The sequence below is a fragment of the Plecotus auritus genome, assembly GCF_963455305.1.
Source record: "Plecotus auritus genome assembly, chromosome: X".
In the NCBI taxonomy this organism is placed as follows: domain Eukaryota; kingdom Metazoa; phylum Chordata; class Mammalia; order Chiroptera; family Vespertilionidae; genus Plecotus; species Plecotus auritus.
In genome coordinates this window covers 113,975,989-113,999,093 of record NC_137784.1, presented here as the reverse complement: position 1 = coordinate 113,999,093, position 23,105 = coordinate 113,975,989, and the positions used below count along the sequence as shown (strand labels likewise).

The 23,105-nt window shown below is 37.4% G+C and overlaps 1 protein-coding gene across 3 annotated transcripts in view; it reads left to right on the top strand.

Moving 5' to 3' along the window:
• MOSPD1 (motile sperm domain containing 1) overlaps positions 1 to 23,105 on the top strand; it is a 35,197-nt gene that overhangs the window by 8,045 nt on the left and 4,047 nt on the right. For 2 of the 3 annotated variants that reach the window (XM_080651945.1, XM_080651944.1), the window contains exons 2-5: positions 9,102 to 9,356; positions 9,468 to 9,543; positions 11,287 to 11,504; positions 20,362 to 20,523. In XM_080651945.1, the coding sequence (XP_080508071.1) occupies positions 9,203 to 9,356; positions 9,468 to 9,543; positions 11,287 to 11,504; positions 20,362 to 20,523 (610 nt within the window). In that variant the 5' untranslated portion in view covers positions 9,102 to 9,202. Of the gene's footprint in view, positions 1 to 2,176; positions 2,264 to 9,101; positions 9,357 to 9,467; positions 9,544 to 11,286; positions 11,505 to 20,361; positions 20,524 to 23,105 lie in introns of all 3 variants that reach the window. The other variant, XM_080651946.1, reaches the window with a different exon arrangement.

Here is a 23,105-nt window from a genome sequence, read left to right as displayed (position 1 = left end):
TTATAACAAAAAGTTGTACATTTTTCTAGGTTTGCAAGTTATCTTAAATAAACCTTTGTTTTTTCTCATTGTAAGAGTTTGTGGTACACAAAATTATTTTAAATAATTGAAATCATTCTATTTTACACACAGTTTTAAGGTTTTTCAGTGTCATTAAAGGATCATAAATTGGAAATACAATTAAAAGGTGTTTTTCACACATTGTTTCTAAATTTCTTCTTGTGTTTCAAAATTCTTCTTGTGTTTCAAAATTGGCACCCTTTTCAAATTAGGCCCTAGGAGAGTTGTTGTGTAACTCGAACTTAAAAAAATTTTGAGGCCTAGCCTGTTTGGCTCAGTGGATAGAGTGTCAGCCTGTGGACTAAAGGGTTCTGGGTTCAATTCTGGTCAAGGGCATGTACCTCAGTTGCAGGCTTGATCACCACCCTGGTTGGGGCAGGAGCAGGAGGCAACCAATCAATGTGTCTCTCACATCGATATTTCTCTATGTCACTCACCCTCCCTCCCACTCTCTCTAAAAATCATGGAAAAAGATCCTTGGGTGAGGATTAACAACAACAATAAACATTTGAATAGGTATTCATAGTGTTCAGAATTTAAAAAATGCAAAAGGACATCTGGAGAAAACTCTCCCACCTTTGTTCCTGGCCACTCAGTTTGCCTCTCCAGGAGCAACCCTGGCTATCCTACCATTGATATTTTACCCATTTCCAAGAAAATAGGTTTGCATATTCTTTTATCTCCCTTTTCCATACAAATGGCAGCATGCTCTACACTCTGCATTGCACCTTGCTTTCTCACTTAATGCTACACTTGAAGATCAGTCCAAATGCATATTATACAAAGAGCTTCCTCTTTCTTCTTGACAGATATCTGGTATCCCAACACATGGCTATATCATGTGTTATTTAATGAATCTACTATTAATGGATAGTTGGTCTGTTTCCAATCTTTTCCTAGCTCTTACTGAGTGCTTCACATAAACTTTATTTAATCATTAGTGATGAAGAAAAAACAAAAACAAAATATCTTTCACGTGCACTATTTCACACAGGAGGAATATTTATACCACATAAATTCCTAGAACTAGAATCTAGATTTGAGGGCATGTGCATTTAATTTTGGCAGGTATAGTGGATGTGCCAATTTATATCCATGCCAGCAATGTTAAGAACATACCTGATTGCTCCCACCATGTGCTATCAAACTAGTTGATTTTTGCCAATCTGATAGGTAAAAACTTTTATCAGTATAGCTTTAGTTGGTATTTCTCTTGTGGGTGAGGTTATACAACCTTTTGTAAGTTTAGGAACAATCTGTATACCATTTTCTATAAATTATTATAGTGTTTGCTCATTTTTATATTGAGTTGTCTTTTGGTAATGATTTGTAGGTTCTTTATATATAGTAGGAAAATTAGACATTGCCTATGCTATGAATTGAAAATGTTCTTTTGGCTTTGCTTAATAAGTATTTTGCCATGTAGAATTTTAAAAGTTTTAATATATTAAATATATTAATTAATATATTTTAATTAATATATATAATTAATATATTTTAATATATTAAAAATATAATTTAAAATATATTTAAAAATATAATTAATATATTTTAATATATTTTAATATATTTAATATATTTAATTTACCAAATATTTTTTTGGTTTCTGGTTGTTAGAAAGCCTAAATTATAAAAAAGAAAATATTTCCCAAGATTTCTAGTGTTTTATGGTTTTCTTTCTCTTTTAAAAAATATGTTTTCATTGATTTCAGAGGAAGGGAGAGGAAGAGAGAGATAGAAACATCAATGATGAGAGAATAATCGAATGACTGCTGCACGCCTTCCACTGGGGATTGAGCCCACAACTGGGCATGTGCCCTGACTTCCTGGTTCATAGGTTGATACTCAACCACTGAACCACACCAACTGGGCTATGGTTTTATTTCTTTACATTTAAGGCTTTGATCCATTTGGAATTTGCCATAATTTTAAAATTTTATAAGGAGTAAGGTACAAATTCAACTATCTTCTACAAATCAGAGATTCCACCTTTTATCATAAGCTAAATTCTCATCCTAACAGTTTTAGAATGAGATGTTGAATTTTATACAAATTTGGATGTTCTATTCCTAATAGTCAAGCTTACAAAGAAAGTAATTATGTCACTAATCATCAGTGAGAAGCAAATTAAAACAACAATGTGGTATCACCTCACACCTGTCAGAATGGCTACCATCAACAAATCAACAAATGACAAGTGATGGTAAGTTGTGGAGAAAAGGGAATCCTAGTACACTACTGGTGGGAATGCAGACTGGTGCAGCCACTGTGGAAAACAGTGTGGAGTTTCTTGAAAAAATTATGGGACTGCCATTTATCCAGTGATCTCATTTCTAGTGGTATATCCTTAGAAATTCAAAACACCAATCAGAAAGAATGTATGCACTCCTATGTTCATAGCAGTGCAATTTACAATAGCTAAGACCTGGAAATAGCCCGAGTGCCCATTAGTAGATAAGTGGATAAAAAAGCTGTGGTACATTTGCATCATGGAATACTATGCAGCAGTAAAAAATGATATATTACCCTTTGAGACAGCATGGATGGACCTGGCTAAGTGAAGTAAGCCAGTCAGAAAAACACAAGTATCACATAATCTCACTCATATGTGGAATCTAAAGAACAAAATAAACTGATAAACAAAATAGATCCAGAGACACAGAAGCATGAAACAGACTGTTGGATTTCAAAGGGAAGCTGGGGGTGGGTGGGATGAGATTAACAAAAGAACTTATATGCATGTATACATAACCCATGGACACAGACAATAGTGTGGTGAAGGCCTGGGGTAGGGGGTAGGTGTGGGCTAAAAGGGGTCAATAGGGAAAAAAAGGGGGACATCTATAATACCTTTAACAAGAAAGATAAATTTTAAAAAAAGAAATAGGGGAGCAAAAAAGAAAGTAATTATAGAGCTTATTATTTTTTTAGCTTATTATTTTCTATTAAATAAGATACCAAACTTCTGAGAGTACATTATCCAAATGCAAATATGTATGGCTCTTAGGAAAAGAAATAAATTCATGGCAAATAAAAATTCAAAATTAGAATTATGTAATCAGATGCTTTTCAGAATAATCTTAGTTTAATTTTATTGAAATGGATTGTTACTTTGGTATAGCGGAAAGAATACTGGACTAAGAAGCAAAAGGCTTGCTGACATTTTTTGTCTTAATCTGGTTTCTTCCTAATTTAATAAAACAACAAACAGAACATTGCCTGGCTTAGAGTAAGTACTAAAAGTTTTACATATATTTATAATTATTTTAAATCTTTATTGTTGCAAGTATTACATACGTTCCCCTTTCCCCCCCATTGACCTCTTCTAGCCTGCCCCCACCCCAGGCCTTTACCACCCTATTCATTCAGTGTAAGTGATTAATGAAAAAAGTTTGAAATTTCTTATGAATCATACAAATGTTAAATGTTACAAATAAAAATTGATAGGCAAAAGTGGGGGACATCTGTAATACTTTCAACAACAATGATAATAAAAAATGCAAAAAAATGTCTAAAGATCCTTTCAGCTCAGTAAAAAACAACACTGTTATGAGCTACATGCATACTATGAAATATATGGACATAAAGTAGCATGATGATCTGTGGGGAAGCACTTGGTTGGAAAGTCTGTAAGGAGGATTCTCGGAAAGGTCAGAGGTCTCTAGGGGGACCTTGCCGAAGGCCGCAGACCCTGCCTTGACTTTTCCAAACATGTCTGAGCCCCTGGGTGTTTTGCTTGAATCTTTATATTTAGACTTCAAAACGTCCTTGCTTAAAGGACACTACAGACGCATGTGTCTTCTCAAGGATGCTTACCCTGCTGATAGTATCTAATAGTTAATTTTAGTTCAAGCTGTTGTTACAATAAAAGCCTAAGGAGGCAGGTGAATAGGGCTGTTTGGTTGCTATAGCCAAGCAGTCCCTTAGCCCTCTCTTTCACAGAAACATGTGTCAGAGTAATCATTCATCCATTGTTCAGGGTCTGCCAGTTAGTCCTGGCAAGAATGATCTAGGAGAGTGTATGAATTATGACTTTTTTTTAACTGACAGTATTTTTTGGCTTAAAAAAAAACTTTACTGTTGAGAGTATTGCAGATGTCCCCCTCCCCTCCCAATTCCCCCCTCCAACCAGTTCCTGCCCCATCCCAGGCCTTCACCACCCTACTGTCTGTGTCCATAGGTGAGATCTTTGGTTAATCTCTTCCCACCCCTCCCCCCTTCCCTCTGAGATTCGTCAGTCTGTTCCATGCTTCTATGCCTCTGATTCTGTTTTATTTACCAGATTATTTTGTTCATTAGATTTCTTGTTAATTTATTTTAATTTTTAGATTTGATTGTTGATAGATATGTATTTATTGCCATTTTATTGTCTGTTTTTCTTCTTCCCATCCCCTCCTCCTCCTCCTCCTCCTCCTTCTTGTCCTCCTTCCTCTTCCTCTTCCTCTTCTTAAAGAATACCCTTAACATTTTATGTATTACTGGTTTGGTGGTGATGAACTCCTTTAGCTTTTTCTTGTCTGTGAAGCTATTTATATAACCCTCAATTCTAAATGATGGCTTTGCTGGGTAGAGTAATCTTGGTTGTAGGTCCTTGCTAGTCATCACTTTGATATTTCTTGCCACTCCCTTTTGGCCTGCAAAGTTTCTGTTGAGAAATCAACTGATAGTTGTAGGCACTCCCTTGTAGGTAACTAACTGCTTTTCTCTTGCTGCTTTTAAGATTCTTTGTCTTTAACCCTTGTCATTTTAATTATGTTGTTTCTTGGTGTGGGCCTCTTTGGGTTCCTCTTGTTTGGACTTCCTAGACTTGTCAGTCTGTTTCTTTCACCAGGTAGAGGAAGTTTTCTATCATTATTTCTTCAAATAGGTTTTCAATAGCTTTCTCTCTCTCCTCTCCTTCTGGCACTCCCATAATGTGAATGTTGGTATGCTTGAAGTTGCCCTAGATCAGGGGTGGGCAAACTTTTTGACTCGAGGGCCACAATGGGTTCTTAAACTGGACCGGAGGGCCAGAACAAAAGCATGGATGGAGTGTTTGTGTGAACTAATATAAATTCAAAGTAAACATCATTACATAAAAGGGTACGGTCTTTTTTTATTTCAATAGTTTTATTCATTTCAAACATTTTAACAAGAAGAATGTAAACACTAATTATTATAATTTGAAACTTCAAAAAATGGAGGAATCATAGCACAATAACATACCTTATATTGAAGATGGCAAAGGCAAAATAAAATTGCCTAACAAAGGAAAGGTACAAAAGCCTTTCAAATTAAACTTAAATATAATAAAATAATTTAAAACTAAAACAAATAGAAAAGAACAAAATGTGTAAACAGTAAATTAAACATTTTCTTTAGTGCAACTTCCAAATTATGCCCAGGATGTAGATGTAGATGGCAATGTAGACTGGGTTGAAAGGTTTTTGGTCTTTAAAACATCAACTTCAGTGGGATCAGTGTTGTTGGTCTCCTTTTTAGCTAATGCTCTGATACTGTGCTCTCCAGGGGCATGTCTCCCTACATCACCACGATAACGTGTCTACGCATTCCCAGGGTGATGTTGGGGGACACGTCCGTGTGCATTACAAGGAGCCTCTGGAAGATTGAGAGGTTGTTTATTCTATTGAATGGATGGATATAAATCCGCCCACTCAGAAGAAGGAGCTGTGGCCGTGTTTCCCGAAGTTGCCATGTTAACACTGCTGCTGGTGAAGGAGCGGAGGGGAGAGCAAGAGAACCCTCCGCTCTTTCGGCTCCGCGGGCCGGATAGAACAGCCGAACAGGCCGGACCCGGCCCGCGGGCCGTAGTTTGCCCACGGCTGCCCTAGATGCTCCTTACACTATCTTCATATTTTTGGATTCTTTTTATTTTTGTTCTTCTGATTGGTTGTTTTTGCTTCCTTGTATACCAAATCATTGATTTGATTCTCTGAATCCTCTACTTTACTGTTGAGTCCCTGTAAATTATTCTTTATTTCAGTTAGTGAATGCTTGATTTCTGACTGGTCTTTTTTATGTCTTTGACATTCTTACTAAGATCCTTGAAAGTCTCACTAAGTTCCTTGAAGCTCTCATTAAGTCCCTTGAAGCTCTCATTAAGATCCTTGAGTAATCTTATAACCATTGTTTTGAACTCTGTATCCAGTAGTTTGCTTGCTTCCATTTCTTTTATTTGTGACATGTTTCTTTGTCTCTGCATTTTGGCTGCTAACCTGTGTTTGTTACTATGTATTAGGTAGAGCTGTTACGTTTCCTGGAGTTGGTAGAGTGGCCTTTTGTAGTATGTGTCCTATAGGTCCCAGTGGCTCAGCCTCCCCAGTCACCTGAGCTGGGCACTCTAGGTGTGCCCTTGTGTGGGCTGTGAGCACAGTCTTGTAGTTGAGCCTTGATTGCTGTTGGCCTCTCTGGGAGTAGTTGACCTTCAGGTCAATTGGTTTTGAGGACCAGCTTCAACTACAGTGGAAAAGCTGCTGTGCAGGAGGCAAAGCCCAGCTTTGAAGCAAGGCAGGCTGGTGCTAGTGCCAGGTCTTGGGCCTTTTAGTGATAGGTTTGGGGCACGCTGTCACCAGCTGCAGCTTGCTTGACAGATTTTAGCAAAATCTGAAGCCTGAGCCAGGACAGACCATTCATATGGAAAAGCTGTTGCAAACAGCTTGGGTGGGGCTGTAAATTGGGTTGGGTGGGATCTCAGGGAATCCCCAGGGTGGAGCAAACAATGTGCTCCAGGCTGGTTGAGACTCAGCTATGGATGCCAGTCAGCCCTGCGACAGGGGAGGTTCCAGCCCAGGAACAATTACCCTTGCTAGCACCCCTGTCTGGGAGAAAGCCATCTCCCAGTTTCTGCCCTGATGCCAAACAATGGACCATGTAAGTTCGTGTGATGGCCCTTTAAGAGGAGCACCTGGGACTCCAGCAGCCTCCTTGTCACTCAACCACAATCTCTGCTCGTTTTTACTGTCCAAAGTTACGGGGACTTCTCTTCCTAGCTCTGGAACCCTGGGCTGGGGGGGGGCTGGGGGGAGGTTGGGACCCCTTACTCCTCAAGGGCAGCCTCCACACAATATTCCTCCCAATTGAAAAACAACGCTTGGATGTTGGGCCAACCTGTTCCATGCCTCCACCCCTCCTACCCTCCTACTAATCTCAGTGTGCTTTCTTCTTTACTTTTCTAGTTGTGTGACTTCCATTCAGTTAGCTTTCAGGCAGTTCTTTTTTTGTTTATTTAATCTTTTTTTATTCAGGCGGTTCTGAATGATGGCTGTTCTGTATATTAGTTGTAATTTTGATGTGGCTGTGGGAGGCAGTGAGTACAGGCATTTACATACCCTGCCATCTTGGTTCTCCTGACAGTATTTTTGATACTTTTTAGGTAAAGAGAGAGGAAGGGAGAGAGAGAGAGAGAAACATCAATTTTTGTTCCACTTATTTATGCATTCATTGGTTGACTCTTGTATGTAGCCTGACCAGGGATGGAACTGCAACTTTGGTGTATGGGGACTGAGCTACCCGGCCAGGGCCTTGATTAGGACCTTTTCAACATTCTTTCTTACCTTCATGTTTCTGCATCTTTGCTTATGCTGTTCCCTCAGTCAGAATACCCTCCATACCTATTCCCAACCCCTACCCCTAGCACAGAAGTGTGTATCCTTTTCTTTAAGAACTACCTCAAGTGCTATCTCCTGGCCTCTCTTCCAGGTAGAATTATTCATGTACTAGTAGTCTTCTAATCCCCTAGTACTTAATATACAATAGTATGCATTATAATAGAGGCAGCTTTAATATTTATTTTATCAGTGTGACTTGAGTTTCTTGAGGACAAGGCTTGTGCATTATTTATCTTTGTATCTTTGTGCAGCTCCTGACATAGTGCCAGGCCTATATATAATAGGAATTTAGCTGAAAGAAAAGGATAAAAATTTGCATGCATGATTATACAGTATCATCCTATTTGATAAAAGTGGGAAAGGCTTAAATCAGAATCACAGCACGTGTACTCTAATAGCCGGTAAAACAACAAAAAAAATTAGTCATTTGTTATATTTACTTTGAATATATGAGAACTTGAAAGCAAACTATTAAATGCTTATGACTTATTTTAAATGTGTGATCTACAGGGTGAAAATCAGGTATTTTCTGTGATTGTATGTTTTAGCTTTTGTATTTTATTTGAAAAAGTCACACAGGGTACTAGCTAAGTAATGTTGTTGCTTGAAATTAGATTAGGAGACAAATACAGAAACATTGCACTTACCAGTCAGACTTATGCCAGTTACAACTCTCTGGAACATATTCAACCCCCGAAAAAATCCAGAAAGGTCTTTAAAGTTGGAAGAAGAAAATAGTTCTCACGAAGTCTGTGCACTTGATGTGGAGGGGCGGGGGAGGCACAGTGCCACTCACATACCAAGACCTACTTACTGACTTTGAAATTTCATAGAAAACTCCATGGACAGTTTGGATATTCGACTTCCCTCCAGACATTTTTGCTTATCTTTGGTTTCAGTAGAAAAAAGATTGAAAGAACTCTGCCATCCATGCTTCCTGAAGGCACTATAGTATTGAGATGAGTGTGAAAATGATTCTCATGTTTTTCTTCCATAAACCATGGAAACTTGCTTTGTTCTATATATTTTTTGTTCTATATTTTTTTAGTCTTTAAGAATTCTGATTGGCTCACATAAGATTGGTGGAGGGAATACTTACTTTATTTTAAAAATCTGAAATTTAAAAGGAGTGATGTCTCTTTGATCTCATCTCTTTGAAAGGGGGCAATTAAATTGAGGTACAAAACCTTTATTCCCTTATTCAGGTAGTAATGTTATTTGTCGTAGGTTGAAACCTTGAATGTGAAAGGAATATGTATAAATTTCTTTGCTTAGTTAGCTAAAAGCTGTATAAGTAAGCCTAGAGGAAAAGTCAAAAGGCTTGTTTAAATTATTTGGGGGTCTATTTTAATGCATGCTAAACATGCTTTTTCATGGTGGGACAACAAATGAAAACAGGTATCATTCAGTTTTCTTTCTCTCTTCTCTTTCTAGATTGCCAAAATGCTTTGGAATTTTTAACTGACTTTAAGGAAAGTCCAAAATAGAGTCGAGACTGTGAAAACAGAAGCTGCAGCAAGGGGGATTCAGTGCCAATGCATCAACAAAAAAGACAGCTAGAGTTAGTGGAAGGAAATCTTCCTGTTTTTGTGTTTCCCACAGAGCTAATATTTTATGCAGATGACCAGTCAACACATAAGCAAGTGTTGACTTTATATAATCCCTATGAGTTTGCCTTAAAGTTCAAAGGTGAGTCTCCTACGTCTATTTGATGGATTTAACTAGTCCCTACTAATTTTTTTACTTGTACAAACTAATTTTTTAAAAAACACTAATGGTCATTGTGACTTTTTCTTTCAGTTTTGTGTACTACTCCAAATAAGTATGTTGTCGTTGATGCTGCAGGTGCAGTAAAGCCTCAGTGTTGTGTGGATATGTAAGTCCCAATCACTTCCTGGTAACATGTTTTAAATGTGTTAATATTTATATGTTTAACTTGAAAAGGTTTTTTCTTGAAGCTATTCCCACATAGGCATTTATTATACTTTGAATTTTTGCTGAAAGTTTTAGTCTATCAAAATTCTTAGGGAGGTAGTAAAGGGTAAAGTTAGTGAAATATATGGTAATGGAAGAAAATTTGACTTTGGGTGGTGCTCACACAATGCAATACACAGTTGAGGTATTATAGAATTATATACTTGAAACCTATATAATTTTATTAACAAATGTCAAACCAATAAGTTGAATTAAAAAGAAAAATAAATTCTTGTTAAGTTACTAATGGATTCTAAATAGGTCAAACAAATACTTAATAATATTTCATTATGCTAGTACTGATGTGTGTTAATATTTCTGTGAACATTTCCTCATTGTTGTGCTTTTAGTTATAATGGACATTTATGATGGTAAAATTTTAACTTATTCCTTTAAATTTCTCTAGCTATAATAAGAAATTCAACTTTCTTTGGAACGTCTTGCTATTATATTGAAATTTGGGAAACTAATACTACACTCTCAGGACAACAGTAATATAAGTTTATCCAAAATGATTCAGCTAATAAGCTTTGAACTTAATCTATACAAACAGGAAGCAAGTGCATAACTACTCATCTATAAAAGGTTATCTGAGCTCTTCTAGATAATTTCTTCTTAGAGTGCCAGATAAATGACTGTTTGTTCAGGCTGTTCATTCTTAATTTTCACTTTAGAACTGGTGATAACCAGATGGATCCATCGACCAGCCTTTAATTTAAGCCACCCAGTAAACTGTATTTGTTTAAATTTTCTGGGAGAATGAGAAGCAGAAGTCTTTTCTTTTTAATAGACTTCTAGCATTAAAATGATGTATCTTTAAGAATGTGTTTTTGCACATTTCTTTTGATTTTCATTCAGTACAAAATAAGCAAGGACTATTCCAAAGAAATGTAGTTTCTAGCCAAATAAATGTGTTACCTTTGACCTAGTTATTCTGTTTTCCTTATTAAGAACAAAGTAAAATATATGGAATTTCAGATAACTCATAAAAATTGAAGTGCTTTATACTCTTTTCAGAGGGATACAGAAGTGTATTGTTAGCCTTCTGTTGGATTGGTCAGACTGGATTACTCATGCAAATGCTTATTTTTATCTGCATTCATGGATTTCAGATTTTAAGTCTAGGGTGAGGTTTGTAAAATGTGTTAATATTTTTGAACAAGTGGCAATAGAAAATTTATGAGACTTTTGTGGAGGAAAAAACAATTTCATATATCTTATTTAGTAAATATTACTATATTCAGATATCCAGAAAAAAAGTCATTGCCAAAAGGAATTTTCTTTGCCCATCATTTTTTTAAAAGCCCACAACTTGGGCATGTGCCCTTGACCGGAATTGAACCCGGGACCCTTCAGTTCACAGGCCGATGCTCTATCCACTGAGCCAAACTGGCTAGAGCTGCCCATCATATTTTACTTTTATTCTCTGTTTTAGAGTATGTGCTTTCATCAAATATTTCAGCAGTACCCATTTCCTTTTGGGTTATACTGTGATTTTTTTAAAAGCCTCATCAGCAAATCTCTGTATTTGAATATTTGGTTAAAATCAGTTAATATTATTTTAATGTATGAAATCTCTTGCTGAATTCTGTTTGTCAGGCCCCCTGAAACCTAAACAGCATTTGTTATTTTTTAATGTTTTCAGTGTGATTCGTCATAGAGATGTTCGATCCTGTCACTATGGAGTAATAGACAAATTCCGTCTCCAAGTTTCCCAACAAAGCCAGAGAAAGGCTTTAGGAAGGAAAGAGGTTGTGGCTACTCTTCTCCCTTCTGCAAAAGAGCAACAAAAGGAAGAAGAGGAAAAAAGAATAAAGGAACCATTAAGTGATAGCTTATTTTTTGAGCAGTCTTTTCAACCAGGTAATTTTGGGTTGTTTTTAAAGCTCTTTTGAGGTCTTACACATTTCTAACTTTAAAATAATCAGAGAGCCAAGAATAATTACTAGAAAAATAATCTGTTGCTTTAAAACTAATCAACTACTTTTGAAACAGAACCTAGAGATCAGGTACCTAAAATCGAGCCGAGGCCTAGAGCTGGACTTTCAGAGGTGAGGACTAGAGGATGCTGTAAGGAGAAGGCAAATGTTCCCATAACATTTAAATCTATAAAACCTGAGAGTGCAGGCACTGTACTTTATAATGCTATCACAGTTTGGCAATTATATACTCTTGTTTCTGTGACTTTTCTATATCCTTTCTCATTTAATTAGTTTAAAGAAGGAGAGAGAGATTGTGTTTGGCAACAGGCCAAGCTTGGTGCACTGTTTATATTATTTTTGAAAAAAAGTCATTAAAGTTGAAGTTAATTAAACTAAGTAGATTATAATATCCCCTGTGGGCTATTGATTCAATCCCTCTCTATTCCCCACTTCCTTCCAGCTTAGATATATAGAAGTGTTATGATATATTCTTTCAACATTGACAGTATCCTCATCTTCAACTCTGGACATCTTTCCCTCTCCTTCTTAATTTTTCATTATCTCCCTCCAACCCCATTAAAAGAGGAGGTAGATAAATTTTCCATAGAAAATTATGGGAACTTTTTGATAGTGATATGTAAACGTGATAGCAGCTGCCCTTGAAATTGTCACATAAAGTCTACTTGTCATTATATTAATTCATAGATTCCCTATCAGTCTGTTCATCTTAGCATGTTTATTTTGATAACACAGGGAGTAATGCCTCTTTGATTTACTGTAGGCAAGGCTTCTCAGTCCATGTAGGGAGTGCCCAGATTTTCTGGTGATAACAAAACTAGGGACTGGGTAGTCACTAGTAGATTGATTTCTTCTCAGCAACTGTTATTGATTGACAGGACCAGCTTTTCTTATTTTGAAGCTGAAAGAGACCCTTTGTCAAATGCCACGTTGACCTTAGATTAATATTAAGTTGACTTATAAATATTTATTTATGCCCTGGCCGGTTTGGCTCAGTGGATAGAGCGTCAGCCTGCGGACTGAAGGGTCCCAGGTTTGATTCCAGTCAAGGGCATGTACCTTGGTTGCGGGCACATCCCCAGGGGGTGGTGTGCAGGAGGCAGCTGATCGATGTTTCTCTCTCATCGATGTTTCTAGCTCTCTGTCCCTCTCCCTTCCTCTCTGTAAAAAATCAATAAAATATATTTTTAATAAAAAAAATAAATAAATATTTATTTATTTATTTTTAATTTCTTTATTGATTAAGGTATTACATATGTGTCCTTATTCCCCCATTACCCCCCACCTCCCATTCATGCCCCCACACCCCTGTTGTCTGTGTCTATTGATTAGGCTTATATGCATGCATATAAGTCCTTTGGTTGATCTCTACCCCTTACGCCCACTGTCCCCTACCTTCCCGGAGGTTTGACGTTCTGAATGATGTTTCTCTGTCTCTGGATCTATTTTTGTTCATCAGTTTATGTTGTTCATTATATTCCACAAATGAGTGAGATCATGTGATATTTATCTTTCTCTGCCTGGCTTATTTCACTTAGCATCTCCATCCATGTTGTTACAAATGGTAAGAACTCCTTCTTTTTTACCGCAGCGTAGTATTCCATTGTGTAGATGTACCACAGTTTTTTAATCCACTCATCTGCTGATGGGCACTTAGGCTGTTTCCAAATCTTAGCTATGGTGAATTGTGCTGCTATGAACATAGGAGTACATATATCCTTTCTGATTCCTGTTTCTAGTTTCTTGGGATATATTCCTAGAAGTGGGATCACTGGGTCAAATGGGAGTTCCATTTTTAGTTTTTTGAGGAAACTCCATACTGTTCTCCACAGTGGCTGCACCAGTCTGCATTCCCACCAGCAGTGCACCAGGGTTCCTTTTTCTTCGCATCCTCACCAGCACTTGTCATTTGTTGATTTGTTGATAATAGCCATTCTGACAGATGTGAGATGGTACCGCATTGTTGTTTTGATTTGCATCTCTCTGATGATTAGTGACTTTGAGCAGGTTTTCATATGTCTCTTGGCCTTCCTTCTGTCTTCTTTCGAAAAGTGTCTATTTATATCAGTTGCCCATTTTTTGATTGGGTTGTTTATCTTCTTTTTGTTAAGCTGCATGAGTTCCCTGTAAATGTTAGAGATTAAACCCTTATCATTGATATCATTGGCAAATATGTTCTCCCATGCAGTGGGCTTTCTTGTTGTTTTATTGATGGTTTCCTTTGCTGTGCAAAAGCTTTTTATTTTGATGTAGTCCCATTTGTTTATTTTCTCTTTAGTTTCCATTGCCCTAGGAGCAGCATCAGTGAAGAAATTGCTTTGGCATATGTCAGAGATTTTTCTGCCTATGGATTCCTCTAGTATTTTTATGGTTTCCCATCTTATGTTTAAGTCCTTTATCCATTTTGAGTTTATTTTTGTGTATGGTGTAAGTTGGTGGTCTAGTTTCATTTTTTTGCATGTATCTGTCCAATTTTCCCAACACCATTTATTGAAGAGATTGTCTTGACTCCATTGTATGTTCATGCCTCCTTTGTCAAATATTAATTGAGCATAGTGATTTGGGTCGATTTCTGGGTTCTCTATTCTATTCCATTGATCTATATATCTGTTCTTGTGCCAATACCAGGCAGTTTTGAGAACAGTGGCTTTGTAATACAGCTTAATATCTGGTATTGAGATCCCACCTACTTTGTTCTTCTTTCTCAGGATTGCTGTAGCTATTCGGGGTCTTTTTTTATTCCAGATGAATTTTTGGAAAGTTCGTTCTAGGTCTGTGAAATATGCTGTTGGTATTTTAATGGGAAGTGCATTGAATTTATAGATTGCTTTGGGTAGTATGGACATTTTGATGATGTTGATTCTACCAATCCATGAACATGGTATGTTCTTCCATCTGTTTGTGTCTTCCTCTATCTCTTTTTTCAGTGTCGTGTAGTTTTCCGTGTATTGGTCTTTTACCTACTTAGTTAAGTTTATTCCTAGGTATCTTAGTTTTTTTTTGGTGCGATGGTAAATGGGATTGCTTTTTTAGTCCCTCTTTCTGTAAGTTCATTATTGGTGTATAGATCTCTTGGCATTAATTTTGTATCCTGCTACATTGCCGAATTCATTTATTAAGTCTAATAATTTATTGATGGAGTCTTTAGGGTTTTCTATGTACAGTATCATGTCATCTGCAAATAAGGACAGTTTTACTTCTTTTCCAATTTGGATGCCTTTTATTTTTTCTTGTCTGATAGCAATGGCTAGTACTTCCAGCACTATGTTGAACAGGAGTGGTGAGAGTGGGCATCCCTGTCTTGTTCTGACTTATAAATATTTATGATATTCAAGATTACCCTTTCACAGTGCTTTCTCTAGAACAAGAAAGGCCATAAAATGAATATTTTTTATGTTAAATTCATAATTTAAGTTAACTGCCATGATATTTTTAATTTAATTAAAAAAGGTCCGCTGCTTGTGGCTATAGATGCTTATGACATTCACATGGTTAAAAAAGGTGATCATTGGAACTCATTTGTATTTAACAGACCAGTTTAATAGCCAAGAATAAGAGTTAAAAGTTTAGTTATATTTTTATCCTCTTTTATTTTTATTTTTAAATATATTTTTATTGATTTCAGAGAGGAAGGGAGAGGGAGATAGAGATAGAAACATCAATAATGAGATAGAATCGTTGATTGGCTGCCTCCTGCACACCCCCTACTGGAGATGGAGCCCACAACCTGGGCATGTGCCCTTGACTGGAATTGAACCCGGGACCCTTCAGTCCGCAGACTGATGCTCTATCCACTGAGCCAAACCGGCTAGGGCTATCCTCTTTTATTTTTAAGTGTATGAGAATTCAGGTGAAAAATTATCTGAAAGGCTAAATAATTACAATGTATATTAATTGAGCATTTTATTCTTACTTTATTTTTATACTGAATCTTTGGTATCTGAAATATATTAAAGTATTCTTCTAATTGTAAAATTGGAGTAGATAAATAAATGAAATTAGGTGATTCTGGAATAACACGTGGTGATCTCTGTTTTGAAAAAATAAAATCCATGTCAGGAAGCTCAATGAAAGCAGGCCTCTTATTTGTCTGTTGTACCATTATGTCCTCGGCACAGAGTACAATTTTCCTTCTGTACCCAAGGATGACTGGCTCCAGAAACCGCACCCCCCCCTCAAATACTAAAATCAGCAGTTGCTCAAGTGTCTTATTTGGCCCTTTGTATCATGGGTTCCGCATCCTCCAACTGCAAATCAATGGTTTGTTGAATCTGTGGCTGACTATAGCTTCACTGAACTTCTTATTTGGTAGGGTCTGTTGGGTTGGCTTTCTTTGTCTTACAAGGTTTCCACTGCTATGGACACTCTAGAGCAGTGGTTCTCAACCTTTCTAATGCCGCGACCCTTAATACAGTTCCTCATGTTGTGGTGACCCTAACCATAAAATTATTTTCGTTGCTACTTCATAACTGTAATGTTGCTACTGTTATGAATCGTAATGTAAATATCTGTGTTTTCCAATGGTCTTAGGTGACCCTGCTAGCGGTTCTCAACCTGTGGATCGCGACCCACAGGTTGAGAACCGCTGCTGTAGAGCCCCATCGGAAAACATCATAGAGTGCACCTACACAAACCTACATAGTATAGTCTACTACACACCTAGGCTATATGGTATAGCCTATTGCTTCTAGGCTACAAACCTGTGTAGCATGTTAATGCACAAAACAACATGAGATTAAATCAAGCACAAGAGAAAATGATGCAATCAAGAGACATGGAAAACATAAGATCTGTGAGGCTGCTGTTGCCTGCATAACATGGCATACTATTTTACAGCAAACTCTAGAGTAGAAAGAGTATACTATAAAATAATGATAAAAATTATATGTAGTATAGTAAATACAGAAACCAGTAACATCATCTTTTATTATCATTATCAAGAATTATGTACTGTAATAATTATATGTGCTACACTTTTATACAAATGGTAGCTCAGTAGGTTTGTTTATACCAGCAGCACCAAAAACGTGTGAGTAATGTGTTGTGCTATAACACTGTGATGGCTACAATATCACTAGGTGATAAAAATTTTTCAGTTCCATTATAATCTTATGGAACTACAGTTGTATATGCAGTCTGTAGTTGACCAAAACATGAGATTTGGCACATGACTATAGTGAATTATGTGTGATTTCCAGTATATAGGATTCTCAGGTTTTCCATTAAGTTTTTCTGAACTAAATTTTTTTTACATATTTTTATTGATTTCAGAGAGGAAGGGAGAGGGAGAGAGAGACAGAAACATCAATGATGAGAGAGAATCATTGATCGATTGCCTCCTGCACGCCCCGCACTGGAGATTAAGCCCACAGCTCAGGCATGTGCTCTTGACCGGAATTGAACCTGGGACCCTTCAGTCTACAAGCCAATGCTCTATTCACTGAGCCAAACTGGCTAGGACTGGACTAAAATTTTGAAACAAATTGAGATTGTTTTCTGAGAGATTTTGAAGTGGTATTATTTTTTTCATGTCTTTAGCTGGGAAAGTGTTTATTAGACATGTTATCAATACAACAATTTTGTGAGGCTCTTTGAACTAGCTGGAAAATGGTCAAAGGCTATGCTCATGAAAGATTCGGATTTTTAAATGTATTGTAAAGCAGTAAAAATGAGATTTTTTCCTCGAGTTTATTGTCTAAAAACATATGGAAATAAAGTTTAAAAAGGAAGCAGCCCTTATAATCTCATACACTTAACAAATATGCTGATTAAATGTTCCATGTTACTTTCTAGGACTTGTGTATGCACATAAATATAATCATGTATATATTAATTTAGTAGAAATTTAACTAAGGGAAACCCACAAAGCATACTTTTACATAATATTACAGCCCAGGTTATTAAAAAGATGCAGCTGAATCTTAGTGGGTTTGTCTTAATTACATTACTAATGAACTATGTCTTTGCAATGGTTGAGTCAGTGCACTCTGGCTTAAGAAAATTAGGCTCATTATTATTTATAATAGTAAATGGTTGAAAAGGATATAAATGTCTATCAGTTGGGGACTGATTAAATTACAAATGTTTGTGAGATGGGATGCCAGGCAAGTATATACAAGGTTCTAATAGAATGATAGATGGTTACATATTAACATAGAAAGAGGTTCAAATATATTCCTAAGGGTTCAAATATATTCCCAAGTGAGAAAAAACAGGTACAGAACAGTATATTATAGTATAATATTATAACAGTGTATTATAGTCTCATTTATGTAAAAATTATTTTACATGTTTATATGGGCATTAATAAAATCCAAAAGGATCTGTAGCAAGCTGCAAATAGTGTTCTTTCCAGGAAGATGAGATTACATAGGAACCTTTATGATTTCTGTATCTCTATAAAATTTTTACAACAATCATAAAAAGAGCTATTTCCTGCCCAGGCGGAGTGGCTCAGTTGATTGAGCATCATCCTGTGCACCAAAAGATTGCCAGTTTGATTCCTGGTCAGGGCACATACCTGGGTTGTGGGTTCCATCCCCAATGGGGCACTTACGGAAGGCAACTGACCGATGTCTCTCTCTCTCTCTCTCTCTCTCTCTCTCTCTCTCTCTCTCTCTCTCTCTCCCTCCCTCCCTCCCTCCCTCTCAGCATGTCTTCAGGTGAGGATTTTAAAAAAAGAGAGAGCTATTTCCATTTTGAAAAACAAGCATTTATGCAAATGTTTTTTGAATTTCTCTAAATACTAAAGATTACTTGAAATTATCTCTATTGTAGGTTTGCAGTGAGCAGTGTAATTGTCAATGTTTTCCTTGAAAACATATCTTTGCAACAAATATAAATGTAAAGGAATTTCATTTATTAACTAAAACAAGACTTGTTTTGAGGTATTTTCCCCCATCAAATGTCCCCCTTTTTATCCCCCTAACCCCCACCACTTGATTCCTGCCCCGCTCCAGGCTCTAGGCCTTCACCACCCTTATGTCTATGTTCATGGGCAAGTTTTTAGGTATTAATGCTATTATTTCACCTCAAACAGTAATCACTATAAAATTTGAATTTGTTTTCATCTACCTGGTTTTGGCGATGCTCAATTAAACTTTGCACAAAAGCTAAAGTATTAATAATTTAGAAAAGCTGCATTTAATAATAAAATAAACAGCATTATTTCATTAACGAAAGACAAAGATTATGTTGCTGTTGGCTATTCCTTTTATGAAAGGAAGGGTAGTGAGAAAAGCCAAATAACAGAAAATGCTCTTAATGGGTTTCTTTCTTTTTTTTTTTTTTTCTTTAATATATTTTTATTGATTTCAGAGAGGAAGGGAGAGGGGGGGGAGAGAGAGAGAGATAGAAACATCAATGATGAGAGAGAATCATTGATCAGCTGCCTCCTGCACACCCCCTACTGGGGATCGAGCCTGCAACCCAGGCATATGCCCTTGACCGGAATCGAACCTGGGACCTTTCAGTCCGCAGGCTGATGCTCTATCCACTGAGCCAAACTGGCTAGGGCATGGTTTCTTAAAAATATGGGTATGGATATTGTACACATACACCCAGAACTGTAGAATAGTAAGGCCGATAATAAATGCTTTATAAATTTTATTTTATTGTGGTAAGAACACTTAACATAAGATCTACCCTGTTCACAAATATTTCAGTATACAAAACACTATTGTTCACTATAGGTACAATGTTGTACAGCAGATCTCTAGACCATACTCATCTTACATAATTGAGACTTTATGTCCATTGATTAGTAACTCCCATCTCAAACACCCCCAACCCCTAGCAACCACCATTCTACTCTCTGCTTCTGTGACTTTGACTATTCTAGACACTTCATTTAAGTGTAATTTTGCAGTATTTGCCTGTGACTGGTTTGTTTCACTTATCATAATATTTGCCAAATATTGTTTCTGCTGCTTTCTTCTTTGCTATAAATGGGAGTAGAGCAGAGGGCAAGAGTTTTCATAGGCAGCTTTAAAACACTCAAATAGTGTCTTTTTGCTGCCTTAACATTTTCAAAATTATTAGCAGGATACTGTAGTTATTAGGACCAAATGTCTGGAGACCTACGTAAGATACTTCTAGACAGCCGTGGGCAAACTACGGCCCGCGGGCCGGATCCGGCTGTTCTATCCAGTTCTCTTGCTCTCCCCTCCGCTCCTTTACTTTGAATTTATATTAGTTCACACAAACACTCCATCCATGCTTTTGTTCCGGCCCTCCGGTCCAGTTTAAGAACCCATTGTGGCCCTCGAGTCAAAAAGTTTGCCCATCCCTGTAAGTAGTGGAGCTCTAGTGCAGTGTGTTTCAGAAAGAAGTACACATAAGCAATCCATTAGGGTACAGGAAGAAACATCAGAATTTCAATGTCTATTTTTAGCCCATTATTTAAAAATTTTATTTGTATGTTTTATATTAAGTGTAATAGGACAGTATTTGTGCATACAATTTATAAACATACACAGCTGATACATGCTTGAACACGTTCTACCGATTACGGTGAGGAGAGTGTGTGGAAGGATAGTAGCCTTTCAATAGGAACCCACTACCTCACAATGCTGTTTCAACATTCCACCCTATGACTCAGAGAAGTATGGGCTTCCAGATAAGTTCAGCAGATAGGTCCCTATGGAATGGGAATGATGGAGAAAGAGTCAGAGAAGTTAGACAAAACCAGAATCCTGGTGAATGGTGGACAGTATATGTGAACAAACTTTTGTCTAAGTTGTTTTTGGAAGCAAGCTCAGGGATTTTTGTCTTTTTTACAGAAAACAGAACTGTCTCCTCAGGACCTAGTTTACTAACTGTCTTCCTGGGAGTGGTGTGCATTGCAGCTCTGATGCTTCCTACACTGGGGGATGTGGAATCGCTGGTGCCTCTCTACCTCCACTTAAGTGTGAATCAAAAATTAGTGGCTGCTTACATCTTAGGTAAGCATTTTAAAGATTTGGGGCATATGTGTAGGCAATATGTATGGCTTGGAGGTGGTAGTGATGGTCTTATGTATATTGGATGATGGTGGTGGTGTTGGTTTGATTTTTTTTAATCAAAACATAAAAGATTGCTTTAAAAACATGTTGAGGCCAAGTACATTTTAAGATTTAATTTTTGACTCACATTTAGTTCTTTTTAGCTTATTTATCTAGTACCTGATACTGTATTTATTCAATTATCTTATTTTTACTGACTTACAATGGCATAAAACATGTGTAAAATGCATATATCCCATGATACAGCTTTTCTACTTCAAGGAATTGATCCTAGGGAACACTTAGACAAAGTATATACAGTGATAGAGATGAACAGTGCAGCCTTGTTTAATATTGTGAAACTTTCTCTTTATTTTTATTGATTTCAGAGAGGAAGGGAGAGGGAGAGAGAGATAGAAACATCAATGATGAGAGAGAATAATTGATTGGCTGCTTTCTGTATGCCCCCCAATGGGGATCGAGCCTGGGCATGTGCCCTGAGCAGGAATCCAACCGTGACCTCCTGGTTCATAGGTTGATACTCAACCACTGAGCAACACAGGCTGGGTAATGAACTTTTCTCTTTAAATCAGTTCCCCTTTTTCCTGTTAAGGAATTTTTTCAGTCATCCTGATTTGAAAATTTATAATTAGTTCAATGGAACATTTATTCAGTACCTGCCTAATGTGTGAAGGATTAAGGTTCTGGTGATGAATGACTCTTTGCTCAGAGTCTCTCATCTCTTCTGAGATGCCAACTCTTTTCAGTATTCCTTGGTGCACTCTCATTTTTTAAAAAATATTTTTATTGCATTTTAGAGGAGAAGGAAGAGGGATAGAGAGATAGACACATCAATGAGAGAGGAAGTCATTAATTGGCTGCCTCCTGCACGGCCCCCACTGGGGATCAAGCCCACAACCTGGGCATGTCCCCTGACTGGGAATTGAACTGGTGACTTCTTGGTTCCTGGGTTGATGCTCAACTGCTGAGCCACACTAGCCAGGCTGGTTCATTCTCTTTCTAATTTCAAAATTGTTTTCTAAATTGTCTCCCTATCTTCTGACTGTGTACCTTCTCTTCCTATTTCTGTCTTTTCCCATTATTCCCCCCCACCAAAAAAAAAAAACACCACACACATCTATTATATTGCTGTCAGATTGCTTTCCATTCCTGTTTTGGTTTCACTACCAACACTTCCTGCTCAAAAACCTTCAATGTTTCCCCATAGTCCAGGAGTGGGGAACCTTTTTACTGCCAAGGGACATTTGTATATTTATAACATCACTAGAGGCCCAGTGCACGAAAGTTGTGCACTCGGTAGGGGGTCCCTCAGCCAGGATTGCAAGAGGGCGCAGGTCAGGCCGAGGGACCCCACCAATGCATGATCGGGGCCAGGGAGGGGTGTGGGAGGTTGGCCAGCCTGGGAGGGACCATGGGAGGGCTACAGGATGTGTCCAGCCTGTCTTGCTCAGTCCTGATCAGCCAGACCCCAGCAGCAAGTTAACCTTCCAGTCAGAGCCTCCACCCCCTGGTGGTCAGTGCACATCATAGTGACTGGTTGACCGATTGTCTGCTCCCTGGTGGTCAGTGCACGTCATAGCAAGCAGTTGAATGGCCTTAGCATATCATTAGCATATCACACTTTGATTGGTTGAATGGCCGACTGGACTACCAGACACTTAGCATATTAGGCTTTTATTATATAGGATTCTTGGGCCATACAAAAGTATCAGCTTAAAAATTAGCCTGTTATATTTGGTCAAACATTTAATTAAGTAACCCTAATACCTTGGCAGGGCCAGACAAAATGATTTCGAGGGCCTTATATGGTCTGCTGGCTGGATGTTCCCCACGCTTACCATAATCTATAAAATGAAGTATAAATCTATAGTTTGGCATTTCAGACTTTTCATGCTCTGTTTGAGATCTTTCTGAGCTACTCTTGTCTAGCTGCTGCCCTATATAAATCCTTAATTAGAGTGGTTAGGTTACTTATTGATCCCTGAAAAGCTCATCGAGAGTCCCAGTCTTACTAGTATCTCCATGCCCTTGCCCTTGCCCTTCCCTCACTTGAATGTCTGCCCATCTCACTGTTCTGTATCTTTTATGTTCATCTTTGAGGCTTATTTCAGCTTTACATTTTGGGGTATGTTTTCTGACTGCCCCAGTCCCACATTTGTAGTTTTTAACCACTCATTTAGGACTGAACATTTTATTAATTTTTTTATGGTTTTATGTATGGAATCTCTTCAAGAGTACTCCACTTCTGTCTCTTTGTGGCCCTAGGGCCCTGGGATGCAAATAGGCCCACAAAGTTTTTGTTGATGAAGTCAACTGGCTTTACTGACACTTCAATGGCACATATAGCTGAAGTGATTGGATAAAATGGGAGGTTAAAAAATTAACTATGTTTAGACATTAAATACATCCAGTGACTGCCCTTTGCTATAAATTGGATTTCTTCTGTATAATATCAACTAAATTCAAATTGACTTAAAGCTCTTGGTAGAGTACCTGCCTATGTGCTGTATTTTATTTGCTCA